Raw genomic sequence first — 15,383 nt, 5'->3', positions numbered from 1 at the left:
CCGGCTTGGCTCCAGGCCTCATATACCACTTGAGTGAAAAGGGGGTGTTTAGTTAGGTAGTTAAAGAACTTGAAAGGTTTAGTTCCGGCTGTGGGCAGGGAGTGGGCTAAGTCAATTAGACAGGGAGAGTGGTCGGAGATTAGGGCAGGCATGAAAATGGCTGAGCTATTTGGGAAGGCTGAGAGCGAGTTGTTGTTTATAAGAAATCTGTCCAGTTTCTTAGCTATAGGAAGGGCAGGACACTTGTTGCTCCAGGTGAAGTAAGGTCCTTGGAATCTCAGATCAAACACTTGAAGTTGAGTTAGACAGTCTTGAAACTCAATCATAGACGCATCAAATGAGTTTACATGAGGCAGAGAATGCTCTGAATGATGCAGTATCTGATTGAAGTCTCCTCCTATCATCCAAGGGAGATTGTCAAGGGACAAGCTTTGATGTATCCGAAGTAGATCAACCCACAAGTCAATACGTTCCTCCCTCGTGTTTAAGGCGTACACAGAAGAGTACACAAAGGGCGGAGCATTTGGCAAGGCAACTTCACAAGTCAACATTTGGCGAGATTTATGCAAAATCTTGACAACCGCTGGGTGTTTCCAGATAATTATTATCCTGCCATCCTCATCTTCATCATGGTTTGATTCATAGTTCCAGCGAGCACATATAGTAGACATAATCCGAGGAAGGTTTTCTGCTTTTATATGGGTTTCGAGAAGGGCTCCAAAAATGGGTTTTTGGCTATTGAGCCATTGACAAAAAATCCGATGTTTGCCCGGGTCATTAATGCCTCGGACATTCCAAAAAAATAGTTTTGTATACATCAGGAGGATGAAGATGCCTCCCCAACAGGAAGAGAGACAGCAGTGTCCAAAATAGCAAACGAGTTTGAGGTAGAGGTTACGGGAATGGGTGAAGGGTTAGAGGGTAGAGAAATAGGGTTAATGGGAGGTAAAAAAGAGGTTTGATTAGAAGCAGAGTCAATGGTTGAGAAGGGATGGTTTCTTTCTGGCGAAGGAGATAGGTTAATATTAGGATGGGATCGAGATCTTTTAAGAGAAGGTTTCGGACAGTCAGCGGTAAGGCCAAAGGCATGAGGAGCAGTGGGGACAGGAGAAGCAATATTAGGGTGGGGGATGGGGGTTTTGAAAGAGGGATCAGCAGGGAGGGGAAGAGGAGAGGTGGGAGGTAAAATAGGGGGGCTAAAAGGGGAGGGAGGTAAAACTGGGTTTACATCCTCTTGCATTGGTTCAGAAGGCAGAGAGACTTCATCCTGAGGGTCAGAGGATGAAAGGTCAGTATTGGGATGAGCAGCATTTGAGGGAACCTCGTTAGTAGTAGATCGCTTAGTAGTAGGGCCTTTGGGTTTTGATTTTGAGGGAGTAGCAAGAGGCTCCTTTACAGGCTGTTTATTGAGGGAAGGCAGTGGGAGGAGGAGACAGTTTTTAGAGATATGTCCTAGCTCTTTACAGTGCGAGCAAGTGGGGGGAAGCCATGGGTAGGTGACCGTAACTTCAACCACCTCACCACTCTGGCGGACAAACTCAACAACTGGAGGCAAAGGCTTAGTTAAATCGACCACCACTTTGGCGTGAGAGGTGACAAGACTCACTAAGTTCTTAGTAAAGTCATCAGTTTCCTTAGGATAACCAACAAGACCTGCAACCAAGCTTAATCCTTCTTGGTGACGAAGATCCAGCGGTATTCCATGGAGATGAGCCCATATCGGAATGGAATGAAGAGGAGGAGATGAGATGGAGTGAGCAGATGTCCATTGGGCAGTATGAAACATGGAATCTCCCACGTACCATATACACTTCTCCAGGATCTTTTGCCTAAGATAGTCGCTGGGAATACGGACTAACAATGATCTAGTGAGGGGGTTGTTGTGGATTTCAACCCTCTTTCCTTTTCCCCACATGTGATCCAAGACGTTTTGAATCTGTTTGAAAGGTGGAGGTCTGCCATTGAAGTAGCAAACAATGAAGTCTTTGTGAATCTCAGCTCCTTTTTGGAAAACCTCATCAGGAATAAGAACTCTTGGCCTACCAGTCTCAGAAATAGTAGGAGTGGCTAACTTGTGAAGCGATTTGTCTTCAGCTATCCTAATGCGCTCTACCAGATTTTTTGCAGGAACACGATTAGCAGAGCTTGGAGGGTGAAGACTAGGAGGAGGCTCAGCTGGATTCACTGGAGGAAGATGAGGCTGAGAGGACGGCAGAACCTGAGACGACAGTATAGGAGGGTCCTGTGCGGAAGTCTTAGGAGAAGAAAGGGGTACATCATCAGTTGGTGGGTTTAAGGCGGAGTTCAAGCTTGGAACAGTGTGATCTAGGTTGTTCTTAGAAGCAAGGGAGGTGTTAGAGGAAATTGGTGGTGGAGGGGGTCTATAAGTTGAGGTAGAGAAGTTTGAGGCCTTGTTAGTTTGGATAGGAGAGGAGTTTTTAGGTTGAATCACAACGTACTGTTGATGAGCAGTAGTTTTAGATTTAGGGTTTTGAATTTTTTCCATTCCAGCTCTTAGAGGAGCAGCTGAAGACTTAGAACCATTGTTTCTAGTAGATGAAGCAGGGAATTTGACTACTGAAGCCAATTTCTCTGAAGTAGAGGAGATGACAGAGGGAGATTTCTCTGAGACCAGTTTTGAGGTTGAGGAGAAAAGGGGAGGGTAATGCGAGAGGGGAAAGGAGGAGGAGGTGAGGGGGGGGTCAGGGGGGTCAGGGACAGGCGGGGGCAGGTCACCAGTGGTGAGAAGCGCCGGAGGCAAGGCGGAAGCGCGAGCAGACGAGAGCCAGGGATTCTCCGGCTGCCTCCGGAGCCTTACCTCCGGCTACCGTCAGACTTGATGTGGATTAAACGAGTGGAATCGTTGTGGGAGACGGGAGTAATGGTGATTCTCCGGCTGCCTCCGGAGCCTTACCTCCATAGGTTAATATAATAATCATACATATTTTGCTTATCTTTCGCTATATGTTGTATAAAATCATCTTTCTCTTTATTAAGGAAACATGTACTATTTTCACTGTAGTAGGAAGAGTTTATTTATTTTCAGAGCGTAGAAATTTATGAGTCTCTCTTTAAAAAAAAATTAATTTATTTTTTGCCAACTAACTAATATTTTTTCTATAACGATGTTAATTGTTTTTAAAATAAATGAATCACTACATAAGTGACATCTTTTTTTTTTTTTTTTTTTTTTTTTTTTATAAACCAGGATGGGTTCGGGCCTTCGGCCTTAATCCCCCCTAGGCCCGGGACCGGCCGGCGCTGATACCGATAACATGGCGTAAAGCACCCCTCCCCATGGGAATCGAACTAAGGGTGCAATGGAACTACTTCAAGCACTAAACCACTAGCCCAACGCACCTTGGGTACATAAGTGACATCTAAAAGATGAATTTCTCATAAACATATAGGAATTTCTCAAATGAAAACTAGGCCTGATGAGAACCACTACCATTTTTTCTTACTTTACTATTTATTTATTTTTGTTGTGAGAAACTAGCTATATGAAAGATCTCTAATGGCCATGCTCTTAAAAGACAATTGTATGGAGTTTATTCAGTTTGCCTCACTCTAGTATCATGAAGTTTGTTCCTAATTTATATTCAAAATTTGGTATATGAGAAATTACTTACGTCAATTCAAATTTTGTGAAATGTTGAGGTATAAACGAAGATGAATGAAGGAGGTATATCTGCATATATGATTTTGTTATATAGAGATCCATATAAAAGTTGATGTCTATTTTGGATTAATTTGATTGTTATTTAGTTGAAGAGCAGCTTTCATTGATCACATAACATTTTGGTTTCATCTAACATATTTTGTCTCTATCCCCAAGTTAGGTGGTCCCATTATAAATTCTTAAATTAATTTCGTGATAAAATACCTATCCTACTACACAAAGTAATTAATTAAGATATGGACGATGTTAATATGCCATCATTATATTTTCATTTACTTTGCTTAGCAACATTTTCGTGTACTTTTTATATGTCTTTTTGTAAGTTTTTCTTCGAGTGAATTGTTCAAAGTTATGACCACCATTATAACTTAGCTCGAGGTGCTTTTAAAGGGGATATATCAAAATGCATCTCCAAGTGCTTTCAGAACGGATATATATCAAATGCTTGGAAATGGTAGCATCTGATATGATCTACTGAGATTTTATTCAGGTATTCTCATCTTCATCGATCCCTTTCTAATTTTGTTAATTAGCTCTGTTCTTTTCATGAATGCTGCGACTAGCATCAACGTCAAGAAAAGTACACTTATTAACTATGGCGGACACAACATCCGTGAAACAACGTCAACTTCTTTTTCAGTCGCGCGGCAATCAGCAGAGAGTGAAACGGATGCTGGAAATTTTAGCGTCAACTACGTCTCAGCTTTTTCAGTCGCGCGGCAATCAGCAAAGAATGAAACGGGTACTTTAATCTTTGGTTCCGTCAAATTTGACTCCGTCGTAGTATTTTTTTTTCTGACGCTGACGCTGATCGCAACGTTCGTGAAAAGAACAGAGCTAATATATAGGATTATATGCATTACCTATATTTTAAATGTGGTGAATGTTGAGTTATCTGTTGGATCAATTATTCTAAGCCCATGGCTTATAAGAATAATTAAAAATCTGTGAAAAGAAATGGGCCTTTGGGTCATAATAATAAAAGCCAATTTGGTTTAAATGAAGGAGAAAGGGAAGCAAAAGTCCCACATCGGGGAGCAACACCAAGGCTGAGTGATATATATATGCATTCATGCTATCATGGGTTAACCAGCTTCAGAGAGGAGGAGGCTCCCCACGCGCGCCACCGCCGCCGTCCGGTCGGCTCGACGTGGGTCTTGGTGGAGGGCCTCCGGCCCAATAAGACTATTTTTTTTGGACCAAGTTAAGCTCAAAGTTTTGCCATTTTATTCCCAAAAAATGGCATGCATTTTATTTTAAACAACACGTAGTTCGTTTAAAAACAACACGCTGTCTCTCTTCTTGATGATAAGTTTAAACGAGAAAAGATCTTGCGGAGTTTCGTAGCGCCTCCCCTCCGAGATCCTCGTGAGATTTCCGCTAACGTGCGCACGTGCTGCATCAGTTGCGGAAAGTGGCTCGTCTTCTCCTCTTTATAAACTCGTCTCCTCCTTCATTTTTGATGACGTTTTTTCACAACCAAAACCAGTAAATCCTTTAACGTAAGTTCTAGAGAGTATTTCGTAGACATATTAGTTCGTAGAGGTTCTTCACGAGTGCCACGTGATAACCTATCATGATTTTATCCTGGGACTCATATTCGTACAAATCTGTCGCACTAACGGAGCGAATATTAAGAGTTAAGGAAAGAGGTTCGTCTCGACTCCATGCTTTCATTTTCGTTGCGGTTTCGAATCGTCTATATATTTTCCTTAACATCGTTTATATTATATCGTTTCTTTTGATTCGGTTTTCCGGCTTCTACAATCTTAACTCTTATTTCGCTTTCTATCTAAAGCGTTTGATCGGATTGAAGAACGATCTATAAAAACGGGTTTTGGAACCGTGTTTGCGATTTGCTTTCTAGCACTTCCGCGAAACATTTGTAATTTATCTCGTAAACGGTTTGCGTTTTGCTCTGTAGCACTACTGAAAAAACGTTTATTCATATACGAATCATACAAACCTGTTGTGGTTTCATTCAAACGATGTTTGCGATTTGCTATATGCTTATCCGCGAAACGTTTCTATGTTCTTTTCAAAACGAGTTTGAGATTTTCTTTATAGCCCTTCCGCGAAACGTTTCCTTTTTATTTCATAACGCTTTGGGGATTGCTTTCTAGCATTATCGTGAAACGTTTTTGATACATTGTTAAAACGTTATATACATGAATCGTTTCAGTAACCGTGTTCCTAAGCGAGTTTGTGAAACATTCTAAGTCTATAAAAAAATGGTTTCTGCGAACGCTTGTAAGCGAGTTTGCAAAACGTTTTTTCTTAAGACTTATATCGATACGATTTGGTTCAAACACCAAAAATGAAAATCGATTTTAGAATATTATTTTTTGCTTAAAAATAATATGTTATATGTTGATTGGAGTACTAATCCGTCTTCATGTTTTCTCTACAGAAAAATGACGAACGATAACAACACCCCCATTGACACCACCGATGTCATTCAGACTCCACTCAACGCTGCACCAACTGATGCAACCGTGACAAACGTTGGAAACAACACAGCATCAACCGCTGCAGCAACAACAAGCACTATCCTCCCTGCGGGAAATGCTGCTAATGAAACCACTCGTCGTAGCCTATTCGGTGCTGGTCTTTATCAGACGGGTTCAGTTTCAGCAACTACAAGTGGTCCGGTGGCAGTTCAAACTCCTCCGGCGGTCCCTAGTGTGTTCACTCAAGGACTGATGCCAGACAAGTTTGATGGCAAAGGCTTCAAAACATGGCAGAAGAAGATGATGTTCTTCCTGACAACGATGAAGCTGGACAAGTTCATCCAGGAGGACAAGCCCCTTATTCCTTACGGGATTGATGATGTTCACAGTCTCGCAACTGTTGACATATGGGTGCATTCCGACTTCATCTGCAAAGGTTACATTTTGGGTCGTCTCATTGACCCATTGTACCGTGTCTACTGTGAGATTCCCACGGCGAAAGAACTATGGAGATCACTGGACAAGAAGTACAGAGGTGAGGACGCGGGCTTCCAGAAGTATGTGGTCTCAAAATTCCACGACTTAAAAATGGTGGATTCAAAACCCATCATGGATCAGGTGGAAGCGCTTCAGCTCATTTGCCATGAAATCGCTGCTGAAGGAATGTCCATCTGCGAGACATTCACAACTCTCAGCTTCATTGAAAAGCTTCCTCCAAGCTATGCGGATTTCAAGAACTACTTGAAGCACAAGAAGAAGAAGATGGGGCTCGAGGAGCTCATCATGAGGCTTCAGATGGAATCCAGAAACCGAACTGCTGACAAGGTCATTGCTAAGGAGCACAGTGTCAACATGGTTGAGCACAAAGGCAAAGGAAAGGCACACGCCAATTCTCCTGCCAAGCCTTCCAAAACTGATGCAGCCCTGAAGAGCTCTGGAAAAAACTTCAAGAACAAAGGCATTGAGATCAATGCGAATGTGGAGAAGTTCAAGGGGAAATGTCACTATTGCCACAAAGTGGGGCACAAGACTGTTGAGTGTCGAAAAAAGATCAAGGATGAGAAGGCTCAGGCAAATCTCACTGAGGAGGATCTCGTTATTGTGGTGACTGAGGCCAACATGGTTGAAAGCAACAACCCCAAGGAATCGTGGTATGACACTGGTGCAACCACCCACATTTGCACCGATAGGGCGATGTTCAGCACCTATCAGAAAAGCGAGACTCATGAGAAGCTCAAGATGGGAAACACTACAGTCTCCAAGATTGAAGGATGCGGCAATGTGATTTTGAAGATGACATTTGGACGTGAGGTCACTTTGACGAATGTAAAGCATGTGCCTGACATGAGGAAGAACCAGGTCTCGGGAACCTTGCTCAGCAAGAATGGATTCGCCATAAGTTTTGAGGCGGACAAGCTCGTGATTCGGAAAAATGGGATGTATTTGGGAAAGCGGTATGTTAAGGGTGGACTTGTCAAGTTGAATGTAATGACAGTCCTTCCGAAAGTTGTAGCTCCAAAAGTTTCAATGAATAAGAAAGAGCCAGTTGCTTATTTGGTCGAGTGTTTTAATATATGGCATGAAAGATTAGGCCTTGTAAACTACAAATCTATACAAAGTTAATGAATTTAAATCTAATTCCTAAATGCAAAACAAGTAAACAAAAATGTGAAGTATGCGTACAGGCTAAGCTCACAAAAACGCCATCACCTCGTGTTTAAAGAACTAATAAACCTCTAGATTTAATTCACAGTGATTTATGTGATTTAAAATACATACAAACTAGAGGTGGGAAAAAAGTACTTTGTGACCTTCATAGATGACTGCACAAAATATTTTTATGTATATTTATTACATAGCAAAGACGAAACCTTAGAAAAATTTAAAAAATTTAAACTCGAGGTCGAAAATCAGCTTAAAACAACTATTAAAGTAGTTAGAAGCGACAGAGGAGGCGAGTATGATGGTCCATTCAATGCATTCCGTAAAGAACATGGAATAATCCATCAAACTACAGCTCCTTACTCACCAGAATCTAATGGAGTTGCTGAACGCAAGAATCGAACTCTAAAAGAGATGATGAATGCAATGTTGCAGGAATCTAGGTTACCCCAGAACATGTGGGGGGAAGCGTTTTTTACCACTAATTATATCCTCAACAAAATTCCACACAAAGTAACTGGCAAAACTCCATATGAATTATGGAAAGGTAATTTACCTTCGTATAAATACCTCAAAGTGTGGGGGTGCTTGGCAAAAGTTGCGGCACCGCCACCAAAAAAGGTCACTATTGGACCTAAAACAGTGGATTACATCTTCATCGGATATGCATATAACAGTAATACTTATCGATTTCTGGTACATAAATCTGCAATATCAGAAATTCATGAAACTACAGTCATGGAATCAAGAAATGCATCTTTCTTCGAAAATATTTTTCCATATAAGGAAAAATAAGGTTCAAAACGAACTCGAGAAGAAAGAGACAATGACAAAAACTCAGAAACTGAGACAAACGTCGAGATTTCTATAAATGATATTTTAGAAAATGAGGAAAAAGATGAACCTCGAAGAAGCAAAAGAGCTCGAAAGAAAAATCTTTTGGTGAATATTTCCTAATGACATTTTTAGTAGAAAATGTTCCAAAAACTTTGGCAGAAGCCATGGCTTCACCTGAAGCTCCAATTTGGAACGAAGCTGTCAGGAGTGAATTTGATTCTATCATGCAAAATTATACATGGTACATAATAGATTTACCACCTGGCTGCAAAGCATTCTGAAATAAATGGATAATGACAAGAAAACCTGGTGGAAAATACAAATCTAGGTTTGTAGTTCAAGGATTCCGACAAAAGGAAGGTTTGGACTATTTTGATACATATTCTCCAGTAACGAGAATAACATCAATAAGACTGATGATAGCAATCGCAGCCTTAAGAGACCTAGAAATCCATCAAATGGATGTAAAAACCGCTTTTCTAAATGGTGATTTTGAAGAAGAAATTTACATGAAACAACCTGAAGGTTTTGTCGTTCCCGGACAGGAAGACAAAGTATGCCGATTTGTAAAGTCACTTTATGAACTTAAGCAATCTCCTAAACAATGGCACCAAAAATTTGACAATACAATGATGTCAAATAGTTTCAAAATAAATGAATGTGACAAATGCATATACTACAAAACTACCAAAAATGTGTATGTTTTGCTATGTCTATATGTAGATGATATGCTCATTATTGGAAGCAATAAAGACATTATCAATCAAACAAAAAACATGCTCAAAGGGACATTTGAGATGAAAGACTTGGGATTAGCAGATGTAATTCTCGGGGTTAAAGTCACAAGAAATTCAAACGGAATTACCTTAACCCAATCTCATTATGCTCAAACAATATTAGAGAGATTTAAAAACTACTCTGAAAGTACGGCAAAAACTCTGTTATATCCCCAAATGCACTTGACAAAGAATTTAGGTGAAGCGGTTTCACAAAACGAGTATGCACGTGTGATCGGAAGTCTCATGTACTTGACTAATTGTACGAGACCAGATCTAGCGCATGCAGTAAACGTACTTAGTCGATATACAAATAATCCAGGTCATACACACTGGAAAGCTATAACGAGAGTACTCAATTACTTGCGCTACACCAAAGATTTTGCGCTTCACTATGGTAAAGAACCAGCAGTTTTAGAAGGATACAGTGATGCTAACTGGATATCAGATTCTAAAAACTCAAAATCCACGAGTGGATATGTCTTTACACTAGGAGGAGCAGCAATATCATGGAAATCTACCAAACAAACAGTGTTAGCCAGATCAACCATGGAGTCTGAGTTCATAGCCTTAGACAAAGCAGCAGAAGAAGCTGAATGGCTTAGAAATTTTTGGGAAGATATTCTTATGTGGGAGAAACATGTGCCAGCTATACGCATACATTGTGATAGTCAATCAGCAATAGCTCGGGCTCAGAATAATCTCTACAATGGTAAATCTCGTCACATCAGAAGAAGACATAAAACCATTAGACAACTTCTCTCAACTGGTGTAATCACAATAGACTACATCAAATCAGCTGACAACCTAGTGAATCCATTTACTAAAGGTTTTCCACGAGATGTTGTTGCTAAATCATCAAAAGGAATGGGTTTAAAGCCTATAACGAATGAGGACGCTTGATTGCAACCCTACCTATCATGACTGGAGATCCCAAGATGTAGGTTCAAAGGGAAAACAAAATCAAACATAATCTAACCAAAGCACTTGAGACAAAGTAGTCTCTTCTCAGCTCCTAAGATGATAAAAGTGCTAACAAATATGAGAAGGATAAGCATAAGCTTTTAATGATTCCATAGCTTCTAAAGCGGAATATTACTCAATACTTTTCATGGTCAATCACCTAATGAGTGTGAAATGGGGCCGTTTCTAGGAGAATAAATGCAAGACTATATTCTCTAAGTTCACTCATGAAAACCAGGAATAGTTCAGGGCCACAATGAACACAATAGAGAACTAAGTTCTACGAGAAAATGAAACTGCGTTATGCCTATTGTCTCGGTCTACATAAAACACCGGTTGGTTCAAGACATCATGTTCACCTTCTGGTAAAGTAAACCCGACATATATTAACTATGAGTGGTTCAAGGCTTAAAAATGCCACCAACTCAAACACAGTGAATTTTTTGCAAACACTCTCGATAAGTCTGTCTAGTTTAGTCAGGATTAAAATAAGTATAGTTTTAGAGTCTTTCGAGTCTGCATTTAGTCTGCATATGTTTAGTATTATTTCTATTCATGTGGGGGATTGTTGGATCAATTATTCTAAGCCCATGGCTTATAAGAATAATTAAAAATCTGTGAAAAGAAATGGGCCTTTGGGTCATAATAATAAAAGCCAATTCGGCTTAAATGAAGGAGAAAGGGAAGCAAAAGTCCCACATCGGGGAGCAACACCAAGGCTGAGTGATATATATATGCATTCATGCTATCATGGGTTAACCATCTTCAGAGAGGAGGAGGCTCCCCACGCGCGCGCCGCTGTCCGGCCGGCTCGGCTCGGCTCGACGTGGGTCTTGGGTCTTGGTGGAGGGTCTCCGGCCCAATAAGACTATTCTTTTTGGACCAAGTTAAGCTCAAAGTTTTGCCATTTAATTCCCGAAAAAACGGCATGCATTTTATTTTAAACAACACGTAGTTCGTTTAAAAACAACACGCTGTCTCTCTTCTTGACGATAAGTTTAAACGAGAAAATATCTTGCGGAGGAAGTTTCGTAACGCCTCGCCTCCGAGATCCTCGTGAGATTTCCGCTAACGTGCGCACGTGCTGCATCAGTTGCGGAAAGTGGCTCGTCTTCTCCTCTTTATAAACTCGTCTCCTCCTTCATTTTTGATGACGTTTTTTCACAACCAAAACCAGCAAATCCTTTAACGTAAGTTCTAGAGAGTGTTTCGTAGAAATATTAGTTCGTAGAGGTTCTTCACGAGTGCCGCGTGATAACCTATCATGATTTTATCATGGGACTCATATTCGTACAGATCCATCGCACTAACGGAGCGAATATTAAGAGTTAAGGAAATAGATTCGTCTCGACTCCATGCTTTCATTTTCGTTCGGTTTCGAATCGTCTATATATTTTCCTTAACATCGTTTATATTATATCGTTTCTTTTGATCCGGTTTTCTGGCTTCTACATTATCCAATTACGCTACATGGTCATATGGCATTCGACAATAATGTGAACTAGATTCTGAGCCACAAATGGTTGTAATACACTCTTGAGTCTCTGATGGTGGTTTCTCAGTGCCATCAGGTGTACACGCCCATCGCGTCCAGCCATATCCAACATAGACCGCGGCTTGTGTCTCTCATCTCTCAACAAATATTGGTTGGACGTGGAGTAACATGTCGACGCTGCGGTAAATGGAGAACTGATAGCGTGCTTTCTCGTATTGTATCACGCCTTGTACCAGTTGCACTCCACCAAAACATGTTTCAAGATGTCCATTGGTGATCAATTTATACACTGAAAGAGACTTTCATTCCTTCCTTTCTACACTAACGGTCGAGTGTAATATGCTCTTCGCCACCCAATAACGTTTTCTAACTGTATATTGTACATACCTCGTAGCAAGGGGTGAACGACCAGGAACCGCAATTTCACAGACCTGTCCGGATTAATCCATGGATCCTCTCCCATACATTCGATTTCAGACCAGAGTGAATTAGATTCCAAACAAAATAAATGGTTTTTTTGTGGCTAGAATACTTCTCCATCAACAAAAGCCGAAAGTTCACGTGATGATCTTTTAGAGGATCAGAAAGATGGTAACAGTGTCTTCGAATAACTCGGCCTAGCAGAAAAACCCTATTTGTGAGTCAATGTAACTGGTTAGCTAAAAGGGATAAACTAATATGTTCGTGATGTCATGGAAACAATTACTCCATGGATTTGGAAGTCTAACATCAATAACGAGCTATACTCAAACATATTCAGATCTTTATCTTACTTATGCATAACTCTAAAAGCAGAGGTTGTCTTGAGATTTTGGAGCTATAAACAAATTATTAAGTTCTACAACTTTTTTTACATATAAATTTAGAAACTTATTTCTATGTTAGTTGTTTTTTTATTTAATTGTGGGAGCTATAGGCCAATATTTCACTTGGCTATGATCAGAACAAACACTAGATTAAACATCGACAGTAACAATACATGCAAGTTCGAGGATAAATGTACAATTATAACTTAACAATCACAGTGCATGTTCTTGAAACAACTGCTTACAATACAAACCTAATTCTCAATGTTAACAAAAGAGAATATTTTTAACATGAATGTCCTAGAAGATCTTACAAAAATGTGTGTTGATGAGCACACACTTTACATATTGGTCGGATACAAACTAAGAATCTTACGTGATTTCCCTGCAAAAACATATTTGGATCTGTCAAGGATAAACATTTGACCACACGCTACTTTGTATCACTGCTTTAACATTAATTAGACACCAAAAAGGGAACAAGCCTGTAGAGTGAACGCCCGTAGGTTTCACCAAAATGAAACAGGTTTTAATACAGAAAACAAATGAAACTCATCAAAGAATCAGAAGAAATAAAAGATGACAAAACCTAGCTAGCCAGATCAATGGAAAAGGCAAAGACCCGTGTTAACATAGCAGAAATTCAGTACTTATCCGAAGCTCAACTTAGAATGGTATTCCAGAAACATAGAAGATACAAAGAGCTTCAACGACTAACCATCTAGCCCAAAAAAAAGTGACAGACCTGACTTGTTCTTTTTTTGCTCACTCTCAGCCATAGAAATCGACTTGCTGTGAGGAAAGAGAGACGAGACTCCATCTTATATCACCCGTCTTTCACATTCAAAAGGGCAAATTTTCCCAATACTTGTTGAGATTATCATTTGGCCAGTTTAAATCACTGTTCCTCTGAACACGATACATTTTGGTTTAACAATTGGTCCGCTCATGAATTATATATATAGTTTTGAAAAAGGATGTTTTCATACTGATCCTACAGAACTGTGAAAAAAGATCACATGGTATTGAAAGAACAACCTAAGACCTGCTTAATTATTGTACAGCACAAATCCGCCAGCTAGCTCTATCACGGTACACTAGAGTGTTGTGTATTGTTAGCCGGTTGTTGAGGAAGACAGTCCAGGGATCCATGTACCTGAATAGTGTGTTTGAAGCGATGTTAACCCGCTAGCAGAAGAGAGAAGTGTTGCATACAAGATTTTTTAAAAGGCATTGTATTTAGTCCGTTATGAATTTGCAACAACTCTCACGAACCTATGAATATAATTATTCCAACCTATGGACGGACACAACTCTCTTCCTAAGAACTAGCTTGTTGATAGTAACACATCTCTAGGACAATCAGGGCTTTGGTAACGTCAATCATTACAGACGATTAGACTAATCTCTTTGTTTTCCATTAACTCTAGAATTCTTACCAGATGATGATGTTAAGCTAATATTTAACAAGAAAGATCTTATAAGTGTACCTGGTGAGAACCATTGGCCTCAGGGTACTGGTGACCTTGGCTTCCATAAATATCATCTGAGTTTCCATAACTTGCAACCAGTCCAGGGCCTTACAACAACAAATTCCACAAAGTTAGAAGCTAGCTTTGCAGGTAAAGGTTTCAATCTAAAGCTTCAAACTTTATCAATAAACAAAAAGATTACTTGGGGTTTGGGCTGCCTCAGCAGCTGCTTTAGCTTTGGTCTCCAAGTCAGACAACTCTTCCTCAAGTTTCACAATTTCACGGTTCAAGTGATCAATAGTCTTCTCCATACCACGCTCATGGCGAAGATTACTCGCTCGCGTCTTCTTCTCCAAACCAAGAGCAGCTCTGCATCAACCCCCAAACTCATCACTAAGTCCAAAAACAACAAGAAGCGAGTCAATTCAATTCAAGTATTCACCTTCCTTTACTAACTTCTTCTCTAAGACTCTCAATCTCCGCCTTAACCTCCACGGCACGATCCGAATTAGGTTTAGCCTTAGCGATCTCCCCGTTAAGCATCGCTAGCTCCGCCGTTAGCTTCTGCCTATCTTCAGCTAGCCTTTGCACGTCCGACCTAACCTGATCAAGCTCAGCTCCGATTCCGTTAACCACACGAGCCTCCGCCTCCATCCTCAGCGAGTTCTGGTAAACCTCGCGAACCTTAGCTTCGGTATCAGACTTAACCGCGGCGGCGGCTTCGAGCAGCCGAGCGAGCTCACGTTTGGCTAAATTGAGCTGATCCTTGACTCCGAGGTGCGCTAATGCTAGCTTCTGGTTGTCCGTCAGGATGGATTGGATCTCGCGGTGCTGAGCTGCGATTTTCTCCTCGAGGAGGACGGATCGAGTACGGTTCATATCGGATTCGTTGAGTTGAGATTCCGATACTCTCAAGGAGGAAGAAGACGGGAGATAACGGTCTCTTCCGGCCATTTTCGACGGCTAGTCTCCGATCTCCGATCCGGTTGCGGAAGTGCCCTTCTCGCTCGCTTAACGGTGTTATCGTTCTACGCTCGTTGCTAAAATAAGCATTATAATCAAATGCTAAAATACGCACTAAGACTTGGCACGTGTTTGTTTATATGAGAGTCGTATTTTTCTGGGCTATTGACTTTGCGCTGACTTGGGTATTACTTAAGAGATACTTGGCCCATACTAAGCCAAATTAGACCCGGTAAGGCCCATGTATATAGCATGGAGTGAAAGAACACTTGGCACT

The 15,383-nt window shown here is 40.7% G+C and overlaps 2 protein-coding genes across 2 annotated transcripts; both read right to left on the bottom strand.

Moving 5' to 3' along the window:
• Window positions 1–817: 817 nt before the first annotated feature.
• LOC125585825 (proline-rich protein 36-like) lies at window positions 818–2,920 on the bottom strand. Its single transcript, XM_048755520.1, has 2 exons — window positions 2,915–2,920; window positions 818–2,824 (listed from the first exon to the last, which is right to left on the bottom strand). The coding sequence occupies exons 1-2, from the start codon at window positions 2,918–2,920 to the stop codon at window positions 818–820; spliced, it is 2,013 nt and encodes a 670-aa protein (XP_048611477.1).
• A 10,674-nt stretch (window positions 2,921–13,594) lies between these two features.
• On the bottom strand, window positions 13,595–15,216 carry LOC106436414 (protein FLC EXPRESSOR). The gene is made up of 4 exons (XM_013877380.3): window positions 14,586–15,216; window positions 14,346–14,512; window positions 14,162–14,250; window positions 13,595–13,827 (listed from the first exon to the last, which is right to left on the bottom strand). Exons 1-4 carry the CDS (start codon window positions 15,095–15,097, stop codon window positions 13,759–13,761), a joined length of 837 nt encoding a protein of 278 aa, XP_013732834.1. The 5' UTR covers window positions 15,098–15,216; the 3' UTR covers window positions 13,595–13,758.
• Window positions 15,217–15,383: the final 167 nt, after the last annotated feature.

This window comes from Brassica napus, chromosome C4, assembly GCF_020379485.1.
Source record: "Brassica napus cultivar Da-Ae chromosome C4, Da-Ae, whole genome shotgun sequence".
Lineage (NCBI taxonomy): Eukaryota > Viridiplantae > Streptophyta > Magnoliopsida > Brassicales > Brassicaceae > Brassica > Brassica napus.
This window is presented reverse-complemented; position numbering and strand designations above follow the sequence as displayed.

Excerpts from the sequence above, each read along its gene's own strand:
- LOC106436414 (XM_013877380.3), bottom strand. The coding sequence starts at position 15,097 with ATGGCCGGAAGAGACCGTTATCTCCCGTCTTCTTCCTCCTTGAGAGTA. Across the intron at positions 14,251-14,345 it reads TGAGGCAGCCCAAACCCCAA|GCCCTGGACTGGTTGCAAGT; the intron begins GTAATCTTTTTG and ends TGTTGTTGTAAG. Across the intron at positions 13,828-14,161 it reads AGGCCAATGGTTCTCACCAG|GTACATGGATCCCTGGACTG; the intron begins GTACACTTATAA and ends CACACTATTCAG.